General features: G+C 35.5%; 1 protein-coding gene across 3 annotated transcripts in view; it reads right to left on the bottom strand.

Annotated features, from left to right (window-relative positions):
• Positions 1-2,056: 2,056 nt before the first annotated feature.
• The window catches only part of RIPOR2 (RHO family interacting cell polarization regulator 2), an 81,173-nt gene continuing 62,060 nt past the window's right edge, over positions 2,057-21,169 (bottom strand). For all 3 annotated transcript variants that reach the window (XM_072411596.1, XM_072411593.1, XM_072411594.1), the window contains 7 exons: positions 20,434-20,602; positions 18,433-18,568; positions 17,554-17,715; positions 16,413-16,571; positions 14,852-15,054; positions 8,191-8,272; positions 2,057-8,003 (listed from right to left, as the gene is read on the bottom strand). In XM_072411596.1, coding sequence (XP_072267697.1) covers positions 7,906-8,003; positions 8,191-8,272; positions 14,852-15,054; positions 16,413-16,571; positions 17,554-17,715; positions 18,433-18,568; positions 20,434-20,602 — 1,009 coding nt within the window. In that variant the 3' untranslated portion in view covers positions 2,057-7,905. The remainder of the gene's footprint in view (positions 8,004-8,190; positions 8,273-14,851; positions 15,055-16,412; positions 16,572-17,553; positions 17,716-18,432; positions 18,569-20,433; positions 20,603-21,169) is intronic.

Genomic DNA, 21,169 nt, shown 5'->3' with positions numbered 1-21,169 from the left:
AGGCCTAAAATTATCTGCCAGGACCTTAGAAATAGTTTTGTTCCATTTACTACCTGCTCAGTTGTTAGCCTGTCATCCTTAACTTTACTCTGTCCAAAAGGACATTGATCCTAATTCTGCCCTGACCAGTAAAATGTGCCAACTAGTGCCTTTTCTGTGTAAATAAAGCTGTGGAAAGTGTTTTAATTGTGAGCCTATCACAAGAAGCATCAGATGAGTTTGAGGAAGTGTAATGGAAAGTATCTACACTGATCAGCAAAAATATTAAACCACTGCCTTACATTGTGTGTAAGTCACACTTGTGTCACTAAAATAGATCTGACCCACCAGGCTTAGAACCTGTAAAAGTGTCTGTTGGCATTAGGACATTGGCAGTACATGCTCTATATAATATTTTACTGACCTGCCTTTCCACACAGTGTTTCTGATCCATCCACATGACCTAAAAGAATACATGATTTATCAGACTAGACTACCTTTTTTCCCTATGCTACAAGGTCAGTTGCAATGCTCACATGCCCATGACTAAGAGCTTTCAGTGGCTCACAGGATCAGCATATGTGCTCCAAGTGGTCTTTTGTTTTGGAGCAAGCTTTCTCAGAGGACACCTTTCTTTTCATGACATGCATTATGTTTTAAGCAAATTTTTTTCTGCTACAATGTATCTTTTGTGGGCTCTAGTTTATCAATTGTCTTTCCCTTGTGCTTTGATAGGTATTTACCACTGTATACTTGAAACATCCCACCAGACTTGTTTTGGAGATACTATGAACCATCACCAGTCCCTTCTTAGCATCCACAGGCAGATCCATAGGCTTGGCCATTTTCTGGCTCTTGACATCACCCTGAACTGGCCACTTGCTGCTTAATAACCCATTATTGGTCCTATTGAGGTACCATTGCAACTAGCTTTTGGCTTATACATTGTAGGGTGCACCTATATGTTTTATCATATAGGTTATATGAAAATTTCCACTAATGGATTGATAGGTCATTTTGTTATAACCCCCAGCAGCCATTTACTAATATTAAACAATGTATACTGAGCCAACACATTACCCAGTACTGTACATTATGTAAGGGTTGCAAATGACAGAGATACAATGACACAGAAGGAGGGGACCCTGTCCAAAGGAGCTTACAATCTAAAAGGTGGGGGAAACAGCACAGGATTTGACAAAGGACTTCACATGCATTTACACGTGCACACAACTTCCTTTTTTTATGAATAGTCCACCTGTGTGTCCTAAAATCGTGTGAATCGGGGTTTTTTTCTAAAACAAAGGGAGTGAATAGAAGTGTAATGGTATGGAAATGTATGAAAACATCCAAATAAAGGCTTTGTTTTAGCTCTTCTTAAGCACAAGGAAATAAGGCATTACCATCAACATTGTCCTTAATGCAGATCTGGCCTCTGGCAAAATGAATATCACTGCAAGAGGGACCCTTCAGTGACAATGACATCAGCTGGAAGTGACAAATCCTCCTTATTTAGTGGGGCAGGGGAATGGGGAAAGAACACTGCTGATATGTAGCAAAGCAAAATTCAATTCAATTTGGACAATGTATGAGGCAACCTAATGTGAGGATAACTACGGTAGTTATATACAATATTGCATTACCATGATGAACCGGTGAGGAGACAATTTTTTCACTGGGAAGACAAATTATTAAGTGTGTGTGGATTGTATCTAAAACAATTACTGTACATCATTGATTACCAGATTATTTGAAAACAATTGTCAATTTGCAGTCACCACTAAAGTACAAAAAGACAAAACATTTACATAGCTGGGTAAATTTGTATTGGGTAACAAACTAATCTGCCTTATCCCTGGCTGGTATCAACATGATAATTCATGGAGGATGGACCCGCCTTGGGCTTACCCAGCCAAGCCAGTTAACCCCTTTTCCTCCAAAAAAACAATTGGATGCCCCTTAAAGACATAATCAAAGAAAAGCACATTTATGAAGTGGGTCTCTTATTTGTAGTGATATGTGGTAAAAGATTAGTGAAATCGGGTTGAATAATAATTACAATCTAACACAACATGACAATATTTCAAAAATATTCTTTATTGTAACTTATGCACAATGGAAAATGGGCTTAGTACAAATACTGCAGATCTAAAAGGCACAATAGCACAGGTCAGTCCATAGGAGGAGTCACCTCATGCAGTAGTACAAGACACTGGTAAGAATTTAACATTACATTTTGTAGTATCACTAAGACCCACAGATCCTGCTTTACAGAAAGCAACATTCTCCTCCTTATGATCAAGAGGCCTTCCTGGGTAAACTAAAACTTCCCTTTAATCTTCAGTGTTATAACATGGTACCACCTCCTACAATGGTGGGGCAGTAACATAGTACCACCTCCTACAATGATGGGGCAGTTATCCTTAGGCTATGTACACAGGTTAGATTAATGTCTCTGGAAAATATTTTACCTGATTGTTTAACATGACACTAGAATGAAAGCTGTACACACTGGCTCTGTAGAGAGGGTGGAGGACAAGTGAACGGCACCCCGCTGTGTTCTCCTCTATAGGAAAGTACAGGGATTGTTCCTGCTTGGTCGCTCATTGATCCACCAGGATGCATTGATGAACAATGCTGGGGACCAATATCCATCATCTCATGTAATATTCATCTAGCGTGTGTACATAGCCTTACTTGTCTCTCCGACAAAAGAACGCTGATTGAATAAGGCAGTACAAAGAGCAATACCAACATGCTTGGTGCAATGTTCCACAGTACTGAATTAGCTTACAATAAAATAAGATCACATAGGTTGATTGTACAATTTCCTTTAGATCTACTACAACTATGTCATACAAGGGCCTACCTAATTAGACACTCCTTGATTGAATTGTATAGGAAGGTCCGAATATCACATAGCCCTGGTAAATATAAAGCAGATTGTACAAACACTGTATGGTCAGATTGTAACATGATGATTGGCTCCCATGATTTACTGCATTTTGTATCTCATATGTGTTGTACTGCTTTATTGCATAAGACAGTGCTTTTCACTTCATCTTGGACCGGCTGTGATAGAGATCACCATACAGTACAATCAGAATAATAACTAAATATTTAAACTCTATCAAATAATTAAACATCTTCAATATATTTTTATAGAAAATAGGTTATGCCATAAACATTGGCAAATGTTAACTTTGAAAACCTTTCCATAGCATCACAGTACGTTCTATGCAGCAAAAAAAAAAAAAAAAAAATGACAGGTAGTATAGAAAGAACATTACAATGCCTCATCAATTACCCCCAGCCATATCAAAGCACGGAAAGCTTTTGTTCCCAGATCAAGGTGCATGGAAACCTTCCACTTGTTTGCACTGCAATTATGACAAAGGAAACTGACATCAAGGGCATTGTTATGGCATAAAAAGTACCATACTCCCTGTCACTTTCATCTATTTACATTAAAATTATACTTTACTTCAATCTCACATGAAAATCCCTGAATAAATACAAATATCATACAAATACAAAACAATAAACCAAATTAGATAATACAATTGAAACTATACATCAGAAAAGGCTTTTTAGATTACATAATATAAACAACATCAACTATACAAAAATCTCTGCTCATCCCTTGCAGTGTACATTGGGTCCAGCATAGAGGATTACATAGAATTCCAGCCTCAATTTTCTGCTATGCAATGTTTTTGAGATCAGATTCCTAATAGATTTTCAAATCAGGTAAATATTGATTGCGTGCTGGATTGAGCAAACATCTAATAGTGTTTGTCTAGGAATAGTTTTGGATAATTAGAACCTCTGTTATTTCTTTGTCGAAGAGTTTTTACTTTCTTTTCTAGTAAACAGAATAGGAAATAAAGGGTTCATTTCCTAGACCTCACAGAGGTTCCAACCTTTCCCCATGCTCTAAAAACAATCTTTTCAGTGTGGCTCAGCCAGCAGAATAAACACAAAATAACAAAATAAGATTGGGGTAAAATTGTAAAGGGATGTTGTTTGTCTGCAACCTTCCACGTATTAACACAATGGTATTCTGTCCTTCATAAACTCTTTTATGTAAACTTAAAGTTCTTTACACCTGAATTGCTATCTTCTGGTGAAATTAAGGATTGTGAAGTGACAATACAATAATCTCCTGTAAGAAATTAGGCATTTCCTGGGCAGTTCAGTCAATAGTGGGTTAAGGGGAATAAAGGCTTTGTGTAACTACAGGGAATGGACTTCAGTCAAATAGGGGATTAACATTTTATTTGGAAATCATATGGAAAGTGGGACCAGTTGGACTAAAAGAAAAAAAGGATGCAGCCATTCCTAGGTAGTTTTTGAAGGTAAGAGTCAAAGCCAACATTGTTATCCTTGCCTCAATAGTTGATCTGTGAAGTGGGAACACTTAGCCTAAGGCTATTTAGGGTATTAAAGACTAAAAAGGCCTCTTGTGTGTTACTGCAGGAGATTGTTGGGTAATTGTTAGGCAATTATTCTAGCGTGAATATTCACATAGGGGTTTATCTGGATGGGAAAAAAATCCAAAATAAAAGATTAATTATCTCTTTTTGGCTATATGGATTTGAATGTAAAGGTTACTAAAAGCAAACCAATTGGGAAACAAATATCTATCAAACATAAAAGCCCTAAAATATGCACCTTTAAAAAAGGGTCACCTATGACACCATTCCGTATCTGAGTATTCACTTTTTTCCTTTACATTACATGGAACAGGATACACTTTTCCCACTGCCAGAACAGCACTCTGCTCAACCTAACAGGAAAGGTCCACTGAGAACTGACACTTCCAGGAAAGTACATTTCCTATGTCTCCCACAGGGCTCAGTGGTTTCTTCTACCTTAGTGAGCCCAGATCATGCAAACTATTTATGCTAAACAAGCCCTTAACCATCTCTGTACTTTTAGGCAATGTGAAGGAATTCATTTTTAAATTCACAACAAAGGCATTCAAATCTTAGCTTTTTACCTATTTGGCCAGAAGGATAGATTTTCCAATAGATTTGGATAATTTTTTAACACATTGCAGGTCTGGTTGTGCGAAGAGCAGTAAAGGTTTTCACAATCTTTCCCAAGCTGACCAGTTTGGAGTTTCTTTTTTACTAACAGGGGCAATTTATTGGTTGTATCTCCAAAGATCATATTTTATATCAGATACAGGAAGTCATAGCACTCACTGGCAGTTAAAATATATCAGGGGACCCTCCAGTGTGCTCCACATGAAAATCAATCCCCATAGAAAAAAAACTAGATGGGTGATGGCACTGGACCTCAGCAGAGTGTGCTAAGCCAACATACCCATAGGATAGAAATGCCAGCTTCAGGTCTATTCAAAATGTCATCAACAGTGCAGAGAGTGTAACACGTAAATATATTAACATGACCCATACAATATAATGGTACTTCAAAACCTAACCTTAATGTTAATGTAAAAAAAAAAAGGCTTAAAAAATAAAATCGATGTTATCATATCTATGTGGCAGGCCTAACTTCTTAGATTTAGTTGGTTTTGACTATTAGAGCACTACGGCTTTCAAGAACCCAAGTGTCAAATATAGCCATGTCTATATGAATGTAATCTGATGTGCCTCTAATTATGTGTAATTTAGTAACCCAAAGGCACACTAATGTGTTATGTGTTTGTAAATGCAAATAAATTCTTTTTGTCCACACAATTTTAATAAGTGACAACACTTCAGGCCAGTAGATAAAATTATAGAACAAAATACTGTCTGGTCATGGGCCAAGCTATACACCAAGAAGGGGTGACTGGGTTATTTTAAATGCTTTTTTGTTACATAATCTACAATAATAAAAGCACAAGAATAAAAGAAAAAATACAACTGTAAATATCAATTAAATAAACCTGAGCTGCACATTAACACCTTCTAAAGAAGCATGAATAATTGTTAGATCCTTTGTACATCACACTCATTAAGGAAAGCATTGCTCACACATCCTTACACCCACACTATGTACTAGAAGTGCTGAAACAACATAACTACTATAAGTTTACTAAACTGTCTGAAAAAAAAAGATAATGTATTATATGTAGGATATTGGACTCCCCAAAGGAAACATAACTGACACAGGATAGCTACAGACACTACATAGTAGTCAGGTTTACAGTATCCAACATTTCAAGGTAAGTGTATAAATATGTATGTATGCACACTCACACTACACAAGCTTGTATGTCCATGTAGTTAGTTTATAATCCCATATTCTCTGTTATCTCAAGAGATTTTAATGTATAGGCTGAAAAATTCAGCTTGGATAAAGCACTTTTCTTCCTGAGCATGATCATTTATGGCTGTCTGGTATGAAGCTATCAATGTGTACAGCAATCATCTAATGCTTATGGATATCCTATGACCTTGTCTATTCTTTATTACCGTTTGTAGATTTAATCTATCTTTAATCTAGCATTGGCTATCAATGAAAGCGTATTTAAAAAAACAGAAATGTTTTACATTTGTGTATGCAAAAACTAATGGGAGTGAAACCAATGTACTACAAAATATATATATTTAGACATCCCTCTATATCAGTTTACTTTTACTCATTCTACCTAATACACACATGTGCTCCTTTCCCTAGACCTCCCCAGATACAACATATACTATTACTGTTGTATCAGTGTGTACCCATATACTAACAATGGCATTATGCGCTAGCTGTGCTTCTAACCGCCATGCTTGCTGTCCCAGCATACATCACACAGTTGTATGGCATGTTATACAGGAGAAAAGGGGAGAACATTTTACTACTGGAGCTTCTTATGCAGGGTAACTCTACTTTTACTTAGATTTACTTTAAATTCACAGGTGTGTTCTCTAGGGAAAATCAAACACAGAGTATTAGAATAGGTTTAAGCAGCATAATTTGTGTGCATACAACTGTTTAGGCCGTTTTTGATAAGTGCGAATAAAAGTTAACTGTACTGAATGCAGTGCTCAATTCCGTAAAGGTTAGAATCTATTATCTTTGTAAAGAATTTTAGGTAAACGTGTAAATGGATTATTCTTGTATAGTATGTGTACTAGGAGTTTCTTTACTTGCTTTTTACATATGCAGCTTGTGCTTTCTGCAAAGTTGTGCCCAGTAGTGTTTGTACTTTACTAAACCTAATTGTGAGGCCATTTGCCTGCCCAGACTAAATGGAAACATACTCTATGTAGCTTACTGATTTTATTACAGATCTTGGCCATTGGAGTTTATATTGAGCCATTAAAATAATACAAGGTAAAAAATTAAAATTATTTTAAAAAAAGTCAACAAAACACAGAAGACCAGTCACCTAAACTGCAAACACATAAAACTATTATTGTGTACTCCTTCAATATGAACTTGCTAAAAATAAACAATTTCCCTTTAAATGTTAGCAGTTATTGTTTCTGAATTTATTTTACACCCTATATGAAGTATCATGTATTCTGTCCAGAATGCAAAGATAATATTTGTAGGGCAACCTATTAATCAGGTAACTAACAAACATATTACCACTGGTTACTATTAAAACTCAATGCCAATATCACGAAGCCCTCCTGAACCAATTATAGGGCATGTCAGACTTTATGAATTATGGTTCTACTAAGAAAAGGCATAGGCACTGGCTGCATTATGTTGTTGCGTTCAGCAATGGTGTCCCTGGCGGACCAGACAAATGGACACAATCTGTAACTGTAGACCACACATTTGTAAATCTATGCAATCCATAAAAGATGCTGGTTTCTTGTTCTAAACTCTTAATGATCCAATCATAAACAATGTATAATGGTGCTGGAAATTACTGCTGGAGATTTTGCAGGTTTAAACTTCTACTTGTCTTTAGAATCAATTTCTGCAAGCAGATGGATATCTATATACATTTTGCATTCTTCTCATTAGTGCCTAGAAAGCAGTAGCAGCAGTAGGTCCCCGGGTATCTTCTGGGTTCTGTGTCACTGGAGCAGCTTTGTTATGGGGTTCAGATGCACAATGTTCTTCTCCTAACATGATAGAAAAAGAGAGATCAGTGGCTTGATAGATGAAGTGGTTAGATATGATGCCAAGATTGACACACACTGCCTCATTTTTCTGCAACTAATAGTTTAGTGCAGCACATGGAGTAATCTAGCATCATTATATCTTAAATAAATGCCCAATTACATTCCCAATTTTCAGCTTTTGACTTACCACCAGATAGAGAGGCCTCTGATGCCATTTTCCTGATCTCTTCATTGTCCGACTGACAAGGTGTTGTAATACTCTCTAGAGCCTGAAATATAAACAATACATGAGTTCTTTAAATTATAATTCATTGTTGGTATATTTCAGAAAGAACTTTTCTTGTTCAAGTTTGAATTAGAAGAAAACTGTAAATGCATAAAAAAAATACATTGAAGCCTCTATACAATTCATGTGTTCTGTTTTTTATTTAAAAGAAAAAAAAACAAAAAAACTGGCATACTAAATCAGACATTTAAAGATTAGGAACATTTCAAAATTCATCCATCTCTGGTAACTTACAACCACTTATATGCTATTCACCAAAACACTTTTTAATTGTTATAAGATATTACTAAGGATATTCTTCTTAAAGTGGCCTTCTTTCGTTTCATACCGCATCATTGTTACATAGAAAGTTGGTGCACTCTTTAAAAACTTTCATCAGCTGTATCAAGTCAGTTTCTTTTACAACTAAAGTACTTTTTCTTTCCTTGAAAATATCAAGTTTCTGTGTCCTGTAATGGAGTTATGATAAATCAGTACAGCAATCTCTACCTTCTTTTCACAAACTTATCAGTGATATGAAGATATGCTTTACACTGCAGATTTTGGATGCTTTCCTTGCTAGACATTTTAGAGGTTTAGCTGCAATATAATTGGGTACAAATATTAATGATAGCCAAGAAGAGATTTATGCTCTTTGCCACCAAAGGCCAATCTCTAGATGACTTTTATATGTCTTTTAAGATCAGCATCAGGAGTGTCCAAACATGTACAAAGTGTATAAACATAAGAGTTCTTATTGTGCTTGAAGATCACTCTGCAATATAATGTCTGAGTGTGATTAGGCCTTACAATTATTATCTTTAGTATAATGCTAAGGCAAAGGGAATAATACAAAATCAACAAAGTTATACCCTGATCCATATTGACAATATATTGATGCAAGAAGAATTAGAAACTTGCTTACAGAGTCAAAATCAGGACTAAGATGACAATTGGAGATTGGTATGTTTAATATTATGCATCTGCAAACCTATGAAGCCAGAAAACAAATGAGACCAAATTTGCTCCTGCTGTGCAGAGTAGGTGGGCTAATAATATGAAGTGCATATAATAATACGTGGGTGGTGCAGATGTAGAAAAGGCCAGAAGACGCTAGTGGACAGAACAGTAAGTTGGAAAATACTACTACATGTAAAAGTGTCAAAGTTTTGAAATTTAGATTTAAACGTGACAGACAGTTACCCCCAGATGCTCCAGTGTCCTTGACAATGCAGAAATCCAGTCTTGATAATATTAAAGGAATTGCTAATTCTACAGCAGCTAATAGCAATAGGTAATGATCAGTAAATGTATGTACACCTGACCTTATATCAGTATACACTAAATAAAATATGGGCTTTGGAGCTGAAGACGGTACATTTTTTCTGACGCCAGAAACACAATAATAGCTTTTGACCTCATTCCCCTGATAAATACCATTATGTTTCCACCTCTGCTTGTCAGAATAATTGACTCTGAGGAGGTAATTCTGATTGGTGGCAATAATATAATATACAGCCTAAGAGGCAGAGCTAGTGGTTGGTGCAAATCAGGCTCAGGCCTTTTGACCAGATTCTATAAAAGCACCAATGCATACAAAGGATTACAATTACAGGTTATTTTACCTGACTTAATATAGTTTTGTTATCAGCTAAAGTAAGACAACAGTGGGAGTAATACAAAGTGAATAATATCCAAGCTGTATTCATGCACTGTACATGCCTATGAAGAGATGGGAATGCAAATTTTGCTGGGAATTCTGCCACTGTCATCCTTATGTGACTGCCAAGAAAAGCATGTAAAATGTAAACGATGAGGCTTAAGAGCACAAAGACAGAGCACTATGAGGTAACGGTCAGGCAATTACATTTCATGAAGACTTGTAAACACTTGCTCATGCCACCTGATAAGCAGCACACAAAGAATGGATTGGTATAGGTAATAAACACCTAACAGACTTTGGCAATAAACAGAAGTTGATTTTCTTGTGCAAAAAACATACTACACAAAAAGAAAAAAAAAACAACTTATTTGAATTGTGCCAAGCACGTACATAATGAACTACCAGACTTGTCTGAGATTAGTGGCAGAAAAGAAGTTTCACAATTTATGTCCTGGCATGTAAATACTGGAAGACATACAGCCCGCCTAGAGAGAGACACTGAATGATTGTTGTGTATGAATCTTCATAGGAGCTAGGGAGGGTAATCTAAATATATATATATATATATATATATATATATATATATATATATATATATATATATATATATACATACATATACAGATGATGGGAACAAGGGTCCCCTACTCACTGGGAAAAAAAAAAGGCACAGAAGTCCTTCATCGATTTCCCATGACCATTAGTCCACCTTTCTGCAAAGAATAAACTAAATGGCAGTATTACCTGTAGACCAAGATTTTTTTCCTGTATCTTTGTCAAAACTATGTTTAACTGTATACGTGTGAACTGCCTGAAGCAAAACAAGTTACTTGAACACAGGCCAAAACCATGGGAAAATGAACAGAGAATTAATAACAGGCACGGGTATTATGGGTATGTCAGGGTTTACAAACATCCACAAAAATCACAAGTAAATTGTCATGTTGTGTGTTTAAAATTGGTTCAAGAATATTATTGACATATATTTTACTTATAATGGCATCTAATATTTTGCTTTCCTTCACTTTTTACTTTACTTCGCTCCTTTCCAATTTTTAATTTTTCATTACCATACAGATGCATTTTTATAAAGCAGCGATTATGCCTAAAGTGGTGATATGACTATAGACTTTGTAAAGCGCTGCATAATATGTCTGCACTACATAAATAAAAGATAAATAACTTGTACTGTGTGCTAAACTCACTATACAGAAGTATAAGTTATCAAAATTATGTACACTAGTCTAAAAAGTTAAAAAAGAAGCCAATTGATACCTTAGAGAAGAAGATAAATAAAAGTGACAGCTTAGCATGTAAATATTTGCATAGTGCCTGTCATGGCAATAATGACTGGTAAGTTATAACAAACTGGTGAATGGCAGTCAGTGATACCAAAAAAGCCAAAGCAGCTGCTAGAAGTTGAACTACCTGTACTGGATATTAAAGTCTTCCAGGTCTAAGTAATTGTAAAAGCAAATATATACTACTAATAGCTCACACAGTAAGCTGTAGTTATATGACCTTCCTACTTTTATATGTAGTAGTTAATAATGTCATTTAAATAGAACCAAGTCTTGCTGAACTAATCTGTAGCACAGGGTGTATAGGTGATTGGCATCTTTGTGTTCTGTGCCTGGGTTTAGGTATCACCTTAGATATGATCTGCATAAAGTTTGTACTCTCCCTGTTTTTTTAGTGGGGATCTGCCAAGTGATCCAGTCCCACAGTACTAGTGAGTTCAGGACATTAGTCTGTGAGCTTCTTTATGGTACAGGGACCAATGTAAATAGTTCTATGTACTACTGTAATGCAATGCTCAGCATGAGATAAAGCCATGCCACATGTGTCTTAAGCGTGGGTATTGGGTCTAGGTACTGGATAAAATTATTGACCTTCACTGGAAGGAGAGAAAAAGCACAACTGTTACTCAACAATGGTTTAAAGAAACTGTTACTTTGTAAACCGTTGTCGTTTATCATAAAAACATCTTAACTCATATACTTTGTAAAAGATATTATCCTAACAATGTACACTATTTTTCCAGAATATTAAAGGGAACAAAACCAGCAGAAGAAAGTATACTGTGCCCTTGGGGCATGGCGTGATTCAGCAAGAGGCAGTTTATTTATGGCATTAACAGAGCATACCTCTGCCAAGACAAAAACTGTACAGAAAACCGGTCTGTCTGTCTTACTGCTCTAGGGGGAAAAAACATACTGTATGACTATGTGGGAGAGGCTGTCATCATGAGGAGTAAGCACCTAATGGATTCTGAAAGCCAGATATGTAGCCTTCGGCTCACTGTAGTACTCCACAGTCGTCAAATGCATATTATCTTATCATATTGCTATTTAGCCATTCACAGCCCTTTCATTATTCCAATTCCATCACATATTTCCATCCAGGAAATGTGTGTTAATCTATAACATTTATTGGTCTAAAGCAAATTTTGGGGAATTTTAATATCACACATATACATAAATATCTTGTTTTGATATTTTAAATTATAGGTCATTATGATTGTGTGCAATATAAAATGCACTCTATATAATAGTCAACCAACAAAGCCTGTCATGGATGGGGCTTTCTCAAAATAGTAAAGGAGGAACCAAACTTTAGAAGCTGAGCCAAAAAAAAGGTGGGCAAAAGGGAAAGGACTTGCCACCAGTATTACCGGTGTATCATTTGCAACCCTTATTTAATGTACAGTGCTGGGTAATATGTTGACACTTTATAAATACAGGTTATTATTATTAATAATAATATTATTATTATTAATAATATTATTAATAATAATGAGGATTTAGGTAGCAGAATTTCCAGGCACCCTCAACCTTCAGAAAGTGCACTGTTGTTTTAAAGCGGAAATACCAGAAAAAAGGTACATATTTCAGGGTACTGAATAACCACAATTAACACCCTACAACATAGACTTTTTTAGGCTGTGGCTGCATTGTAAAGAAAATGAACTATAAAAAGTTGAACACGTTTTGTTCTGATGCACTTGCAAAGTATTTAAAAGATTTAAATGGAATTTATATATTTTATACTAGACTTCAATTGTGCCTAAGTATGTGATCTGCATTTTTAAAGCTGTACTAGAAAAGGTACCTATGCAGTGTAGCTCCCCTATGCCACTCTGTGCTGTGGTCGCATGCACTCCACAATGTAAGACCCGAAGTAACAATAATTAAAATATGGGAAATTAGAAATGTCCAACTTGGCAGAAATAATGAAGTTTTTTATTTCTATTCTGAGACATGTTTACAAAATACAAATATGATACAACTTTTCCCTTTTGGCAGTATCTTAGCTAGTCATAAATCTGTGGGAAAAGTTGGAAATAATGGCAACGTGAGGATTCTAAAGCTCATTTTTTAGGCTGGCTGTCTCATGAGTATATACAAACAGCTAAGCACACGTTTGTGTCTATGAAGAAGAGAAGAGGCTAAGCCTTTACAAGGCTGGTTTATCCCAAAAAATTGGATAAGGTTTAGAAACCGCTCAGACCAACCCTCAACCAGGATGGTAATGGGTTCCTGGTGTTGCCCATAGACATTAAAAAATGCCATCAAGTGTTTTTGAAAATGTTACAGTTTTAATCAAAAAAGAGGCCACATATTTGTCATGATGACATTGTTTTAAGCTGGTGAGAATAATATATAAAGTAAATGAAAAGAATTTTGTAATATAAAACATGACTTTTTTTATTCTACTTTATCCTTGAAAGGTAAGAGGGTTTTAGTTTCCTATTAAAAGAAAAAGAACCTGGAGTCAAACATGCAAGAGGAAAGCAGACATTTTATATCTTCAAGATATACATTTGTTGGGAGAGGTCCGTGTGCTTGGTTGGAAAAGATGCTTCAGATTCTTTGAGAGGGCCATGACTATTTAGGATTCAATAGTTAGAAATGAAGCCAGACATATTATACTTGTTTTTCCAGTTGTGTTTAAAACAATTAACAATTTGTAATGTAAAGCCCTACCATAAACAATGTAGGGACTCCAACCTGCCTTACAATCCAAACTTGATTTTTTGCATAGAAAATGTAAACTCCTTTGAAGGAATGTAAACTTAAAAGAGTATGTAGAAATGGTTAACGCATTTTGCTGAAAAATGCTAGCAATATAAATTTCCCCTAAAAACCTGTATCTGGCATTAGCAAGCAACAGATTCTTAATTGTCCTGACTGTGCTCTCTTGCTTTCTTCTTCCTCATGCCAGGAGATTCCTAAAAATATTAGGATGGTACTGTTGAGGCCTGGGACATCCCTAATAAGTACATCAAGATCTGTTACATCACTTGACTTCCTCTGACACTAAGATATACTTAAACTTCAGGGCAAATATACAACAAACTTGTCAAACGCCGAAACTTCAGGTTACAGAATAATATAACAAACAGATAGACACACTCACAAATAAGATGTACACACAATAATTTCACAAAAACAATACAATGGTATCATGCAGGTGTCTACCAAGTGCGATGTATGGAGAAGACTCATTTTTAAAAATAATTGATGTGTTATATTTGATTTTCAAAATCTTATCCCAGTCAACGTTCCAAAAGTCAGCACAGTAGTCAGTTTTGTGATAATTTTCACTTCAAATAAAGGCTCTCATATTAGGTCTTGTCAGAGGAAGCTTTTTGTTAGTTGTGACCCCGGGGGAAGAAGGGGAAGGCATAAAACTGTGCAACTTTCCCTTAATCTACATAGTGTGCTGATCAGTTTCTAATTTAAATAATAATATTCTGCATTAAAATATTGTTCACTATGGTTATAGCTCTACTTTATAATGAACATATTGCAACATGCATAATATGTTGGCACACTATAATGTTTATTAATAATAAACACAACCAAAACCACAGATTCACCTGAGGATCCCTGGCATTTATCGGACATTATTACCCACCTTTTCTCTGAACTCATCTGATGTGGAAGCAGGGGATGTGACCAAGGCCAGGGCTTGATTGTCATCTCTGTCATTCTCAGTGAGTAGCTGTGTAAAGGATGTCAGATGTATCTGGCACTGAGGTAATGTACAAGAATCTAAATCTGTCATTTTTTCCACCACAGTTGAATCCATTGGTGTCTGGAGCATTTGCAGAGCCGATACTGTTAAGTAAAACAAAAAAAGCACAGTAATGTAACTAAAATGATGATGACCTTCCAAATTTTTTTTACTCATGTAGTGTATGCTATTATAGATTCGATAACCGTTCTCCCATTTTGTCACACAGGCTCGGATTTACACACAAAAAACAAACTAGTACAAGGGAATATATTACATCATAAATAGATGACTATTAGAGAATGGTATTTCTGGGTAAATTTACAGTTCCTTTTACATATAAGAAGTCATACAAAGAGTGAAATTTTACAGATCAGGGTCTGAGCACCTGATCCTCACATCTGTTTATTATCCGATATCAGATACTTTGTCAGAATTAGACTGTAACCTCATATACAATGGGCATGATTTATTAAAGCTCTCCAAGACTGCAGTGGATAAACTATCCTGGGAGAACCTGGGTATTGCGGAGAACCTGGAATGGAGTTCTTGAAATAATTTGCTATGAATTGGCAAATATTTTGAATCCTGGACTAGGTCATTTACAGGTTTACTAGATCACCCAGGTTCTCTATCTTCTTCAGTCTGGGGGAGCGTTAATAAGTCAGGCTCATTATATTTATCACCTAATTAGTCACCATTACATGTCCCCACAATAAGCAACATATGATCCAGGGCATACAGATCAGTGCTGCAAAACCATACAGTCACAGTTACAGATGCGACACAGTTGCAGTTACTGATAAAATTTAGTAAGACTGGTTTTTAATGCTTATTGAGTTGCATTATGCTTAGATTGTTGTTTTGTATGGTGCAAAAATAGACTCACAAAACATAAGAATTCCTGTGCATTCAGTCACGTTAAACCCTGCCATCAAAATATGGCAAACAAGAACTACACAGAGCACATGTAGCCCCATTATTGCCAATTACATTGGAATTTCAAAGCCCATTTGTTTGAGACTCCTTGATTTACAACAATGAGATATCCCAACCACAACACAAGACTTTCGATAAGTATTGTTTACAAATTGGTGTGACCATTCAGATGCAATAGTTTACATATGGATCACTGTATCTGTATACTCTTAGGGCGATACCAGATTTCAGAGGCAGATTTGGTAGCAAATTAAAGTGAAACTCACAGTTTCAGTAATTCACAGTAGCTGTGGGAAGGGCAATTCTCTAATAAGGAGTCGCAAGTAATTAGGTGATTTTTATTTTAATTGGAAGTTTTGTTGAAAAACAGAATTGAAGGCATCTAGAATAACATGTATTTTTCAAGGAAGGAGGGGTCTTCTCCTAAAAAAAAGTATGTAAAGTAAACAGGATTTTTAGAACTGTTCTATACATACATACATATAAATATATATACATATACACACACATATATAAAGCATACCTTCCTTAGTAAGTTGAACTAAATAACTTTTGAGGTCCGAGATATTATGGCTGCTGAAAAAATCATAATACTGGAACACTGTAATGATTTCTGTGGACAGATTTACTGGCAACGTATTCTCTGCTTTGTCTAGATTTTGAGCAATCAACTTCCTGAAAACTAAGCAAACAAGATAAGAGGTTAGCGAATGGTTAAAATGCACTTTGCCAAAAGGCTAAATATAAAATTACAGATATATAGAAAACTGAATAAAGTTATTTTTTACTGAACACTTTATTTAGTACATCCTTATACCCAGATTTGGGATTTTTATGCAAATGTTTATGATTCACATACAATAGATCTGTATGACTGCAGTATAACTAAAAGCATCTAGTAAGCTACAAAGTGTAAAAGTAAAGCATGTGGGAAGGGTAGACACTAGAGCAAAGATGCAGTCTAGAGAGAGACCCACTATATGGATATAAAAATAGGTCTATAAAATAATTGTTCGAAAATAAAGTCTAATATAACATACTGATAGCCACATTGACAAAGTATTTGTAAAAAGTTTAAGGTTCAGGAACTAGCATTTCTTTGCAGCACTAGAGTCCCAGGTCCAAATTTCAGCCAGGTCACAATCTGCAAAGAGTTTGTATGTCCTCCCAGTGTTAGCATAGGTTTCCTCCCCAACCTAAAAACATGCAGGTGCGTTAATTGGTTTCCCTTAAAAATGGCTTTAGTCTGTTAATGATAAAGGATTGTGGTAGGAACATTAGATTGTCAGCCTCTTTGAGGTACAGGTAAATGCTGGAATAGGTCAGCTGACCCAAACTAATATCAAGGGTTTCTTGTGTCTCTCAGGTTCATTATTAATGAGATTTTGTGCCTGGTCTGAATATCTCTTATGGCAATGGTGCCCTAAGTCCTACCTGTTGACGTTTTTTTTATTTTGCACTGTAAAATTTTTGCAGCCAGACACAAACTCTAGAAATATCCCAAGACCAGCATATAAAGGGTATGGAGACTTACCAAGAAGACCATTTCATCAGCTTGTAAAATAGAATGCTTTTGACAATGTATTTTAATAGTGCTAACTTTGTTTAGTCCTCTAACTAAAACCCATACAGAATGCAGTGTTCTATACAAGACAAAGTTATACCTTTTTCAGCAACCTCTTGACTCTCTACATTCATTGTTTGGCTGAACGTTTCATGCAGATGTTTCATCATTCTCTCAGCAGTGGTGTGATATATGTGTGTAGGTGCAGAGCATTTCATCCAAAAAGATAACAGTGATGGCATATCATGAAATCCAGAGATAACTTAAGAAAAAAACAAAAATTGCAGTTACCAGATGTTTAACAGATGCATTTTAAATACAGTTGGAAAAATTTTTGAATGTTTTTTGAAAATGATATTTTTTCCTCTCATTTCATGCTGCAAACCAACTAAATGAATATTTTAAGGGAAGCAATTCTATTCTATACCCACCGTACACTGCAGTTAGGTTAGCTTTTTCATCTAGGGGAGGATTGATGCTACTGGCAGATCACCAGGTCAAAATAAAGGAAATGAAAATGAAAATAAATGCCCCACTACATCTAAGATTTGGTAAACTGCAATATATGACAATTTTGTTTTTGGGTTCTGAGGCCCTTGAAGTTCTCTTATACTTATTTCATCTCAATGCTTTATTTGACTTCAATACACCGGGTGTAATGGATGCAGAAAAATGACAGTATGCACAGAAAAATGATGGTGAGACTAAGAAAAAAAATTTACAACTGCACACTATATGGCATGAGATTACTAAGGTCACTGCAAGAGTAGCAACCTCCTTACACTTCTATTATTAGGAACGTCATTTAACAAAGAAGTGACATTCACATGCTTTCTTCTGGAACAGAGGTCATATCAGTTTATAGCACTCTGACTTTATAAGCTTCTTTCCAGACATGCATTAAATGCGTCTGCTTTGTGCGGCTATTGAACAAAGTAATTGTCTCAGCTCAGTGTCTATCAATCATGGCTTCACTTACTTTCTACGACTGAATTTGTGTTGCCCATATTCTCTCTGCTGATGTCGGAAAGTCTCTTGATGACTTGGCAATGCTTACTCAATTTCTTTTTCAGGTCTCTTAGAACAAATAGAACTTGACTCGATGCAATTATTTTCTAAAATAACACATAGCCACAAACAACTGGGTCAGTATGGCAAAAATGCAAAACATATGCAACGTACAATTCCAGGCATTACGTAAAATCAATGAGTGAGTTTCTAAAACTATCCAAGAAAAACTGCTACTGTGTTTAAGTTACACATGATGTGTTCTGTGTAATGCCCTCAAACAATTTTCCAGATAGCTGCTCATATGAAGTGTGCAAGGGTCTGCTTTCTAAAGTGTGCTGTTAAATTTTCTTCCTTTCTGCTTGATGTGTTAGCAATCTAATTCAAACCTGTCTGGTTGCTCTGACAAACACACAATGCTAAAATATTAATAAATCAACTTTTCTGTATAGGAAATACAGCAAAGAATATACAATGGGGGTCTTTAGGAATATCCTTCCTTCTTAACCAGTTAAGAAAGGGGTTCTTAGATCACCAACTTAGCAACATAAGAAACTAAGTAGTCTACCATGACATTAACTGGAAAAGCTAAAAAAGGCTGAGTTATTTTCAGTTATGCTTGGAGTGTTTTATAATAAAGTGAAACTTTAGTTCTGCATACAAAAATTGTGAGTAGGCAGAATTCTTTTTTTTTTTAGTTCTACTTTAATAGCACTCCTGAGATTCAGAATGCACCATAGAGTAGTGAATGTTTTCTTCTGTCACATGTAGCACTACACAGTATTGGCAATTTTATTAGTTTGGATTGACAAACCCAAGAGCTGAGATTTTTACAATTATACCTGATATTTACATTAGTATTGTAGATTGAAGATCTTACCAACAATCCTCTTTACCAAAAACAATGGGAGCTATTCCACTACAAAGTTTAAGAGGCCTTGCCCTGGCTGCAGGCAGTTCTTTGTTTTGGGTAAACAAAAATAAATGCTACCCCTATAAAGGAAAGATTATCTCAAACATCTTTTTCATAGTCATGTGTCCGAGACTAAAACATACTACATTTAAATTATAACTGTTCTGTCCCATGGACAAACATACAGCGTTTGATCACACAATCATAGTTTAAAATTATACTTTGAATTGAAAACTTAAGTCACTAAAACTAAATGATGTTGTAAAACGTATGCAAACCTTGTTGTATTGCTCCAAAGAGGGACAAAGCAATTATAGAAGAGCTGTTAGTAGGACCTTCGAGCAAGTCCCTCTTTGAACGTGTTTTTGAACATGTCATTCACAATCGCTCCATGGTACAATGTAATATATTCAATTAATATTAAAAAAAGATTTAAGGAAGTATTTATTCAGAAAAGAAATTTTGCTAATGATGACCAATCTTATTTCACCTTATTTTCTAGAAAGTGTAACCATATTATCTGAGAGGCCTGCATGGGCAATATCTCATGTTTTTTTCATGTTCATGTTTACATAAAAGCCCTCTATTAAATCTCTAGAGATCAAATTGTTTAATACATAACTGAAAATTTAAAGTTGGGGATGATATATGGTGTAATACAAAATGTGCTACTTAATATATTCATATCTTTGGAGTTCACAGCAGTAGCGATATAATGCCATATGCTATACAGTGGAAAACCTATTTTCAGAATACAGGGGTCACAACTCTACCCCCTTCCCTATTCAGTAGGTCTAATGTGGAAAACAGTCAGATTTGTTTGTCAACAATACTACCTAACTACTTTGAACCTAGTTCATGTAAGAAGGACTTACATGATATGGAAAGGGCCTTAATTACCAGCTTCTAGATCTATGAACACAAGCCAGAGTGGGTTGTACCATGATATACTAAAAGCCAAAATGTTATGGCTTAGGGAGCTTACCTTTAAAGGTGGTTCATTATAATATTTTAAAAAAGAGACTAAAAGCAGTCTGTAATAAAATAATCCCATCTCACCTTAAAGAGCTCAGAGCAGTATTGCAGATGCCTGACCAATGTAATGTCCAAGCTTTCATTTCCTGTAGTAAGAGGCAGAGGACTGCTTGCAACACTCGTGCCTACCCCAGTGTCCTCAGTAAGTGCCTCGCTCAAGTGCCCTCGGGCTTCTGGATGCTCGGCTCTATAGCTGTAATACAAAGTGATTAGAAAGTATGAAGACATTTTAATGACAATACATTTCATAAACTACACCCTACACACTAATGACTGTAAAAATCTATTAGGGGTAGGATAAAAAATGTTTTCTATAAACAACTACTAAAACATCAAACAATTCGGTCCATTAAATAACAGAAGCTGCTGAAAATAAACTGTAGAACTTAATATTCCTTTTTTTTCCCCATTTGCTCTTCAATACAATTTTCTCAGATCAAAGGCCCAGAAAAAAAATAAAGAATTAGTGAGCAAACAAAAACATAAGGAGGGAAACCTTGGGTATCTATAAGTCAAGTTTACATGGTAAATACGGTCATGGTTTGAGCAGTGTAAATAATGAAATGTAACATGGTAAATATGAATTCACCAAAATTAATGGATTGTACTTTACAAGCTGAAAGATCTAATCTCTGCTGGTCATGATAATTCTAATGCAAAACAAAAACCACATCCATGATAATATGTGACAATGATTTGACATATTAAATAATATCCCCAGGAAATAAAAATGGAATTGGCCAAAGAAGGTATGGGTTAA

Source organism: Pyxicephalus adspersus, chromosome 5 (genome assembly GCF_032062135.1).
Source record: "Pyxicephalus adspersus chromosome 5, UCB_Pads_2.0, whole genome shotgun sequence".
Lineage (NCBI taxonomy): Eukaryota > Metazoa > Chordata > Amphibia > Anura > Pyxicephalidae > Pyxicephalus > Pyxicephalus adspersus.
This window is presented reverse-complemented; position numbering and strand designations above follow the sequence as displayed.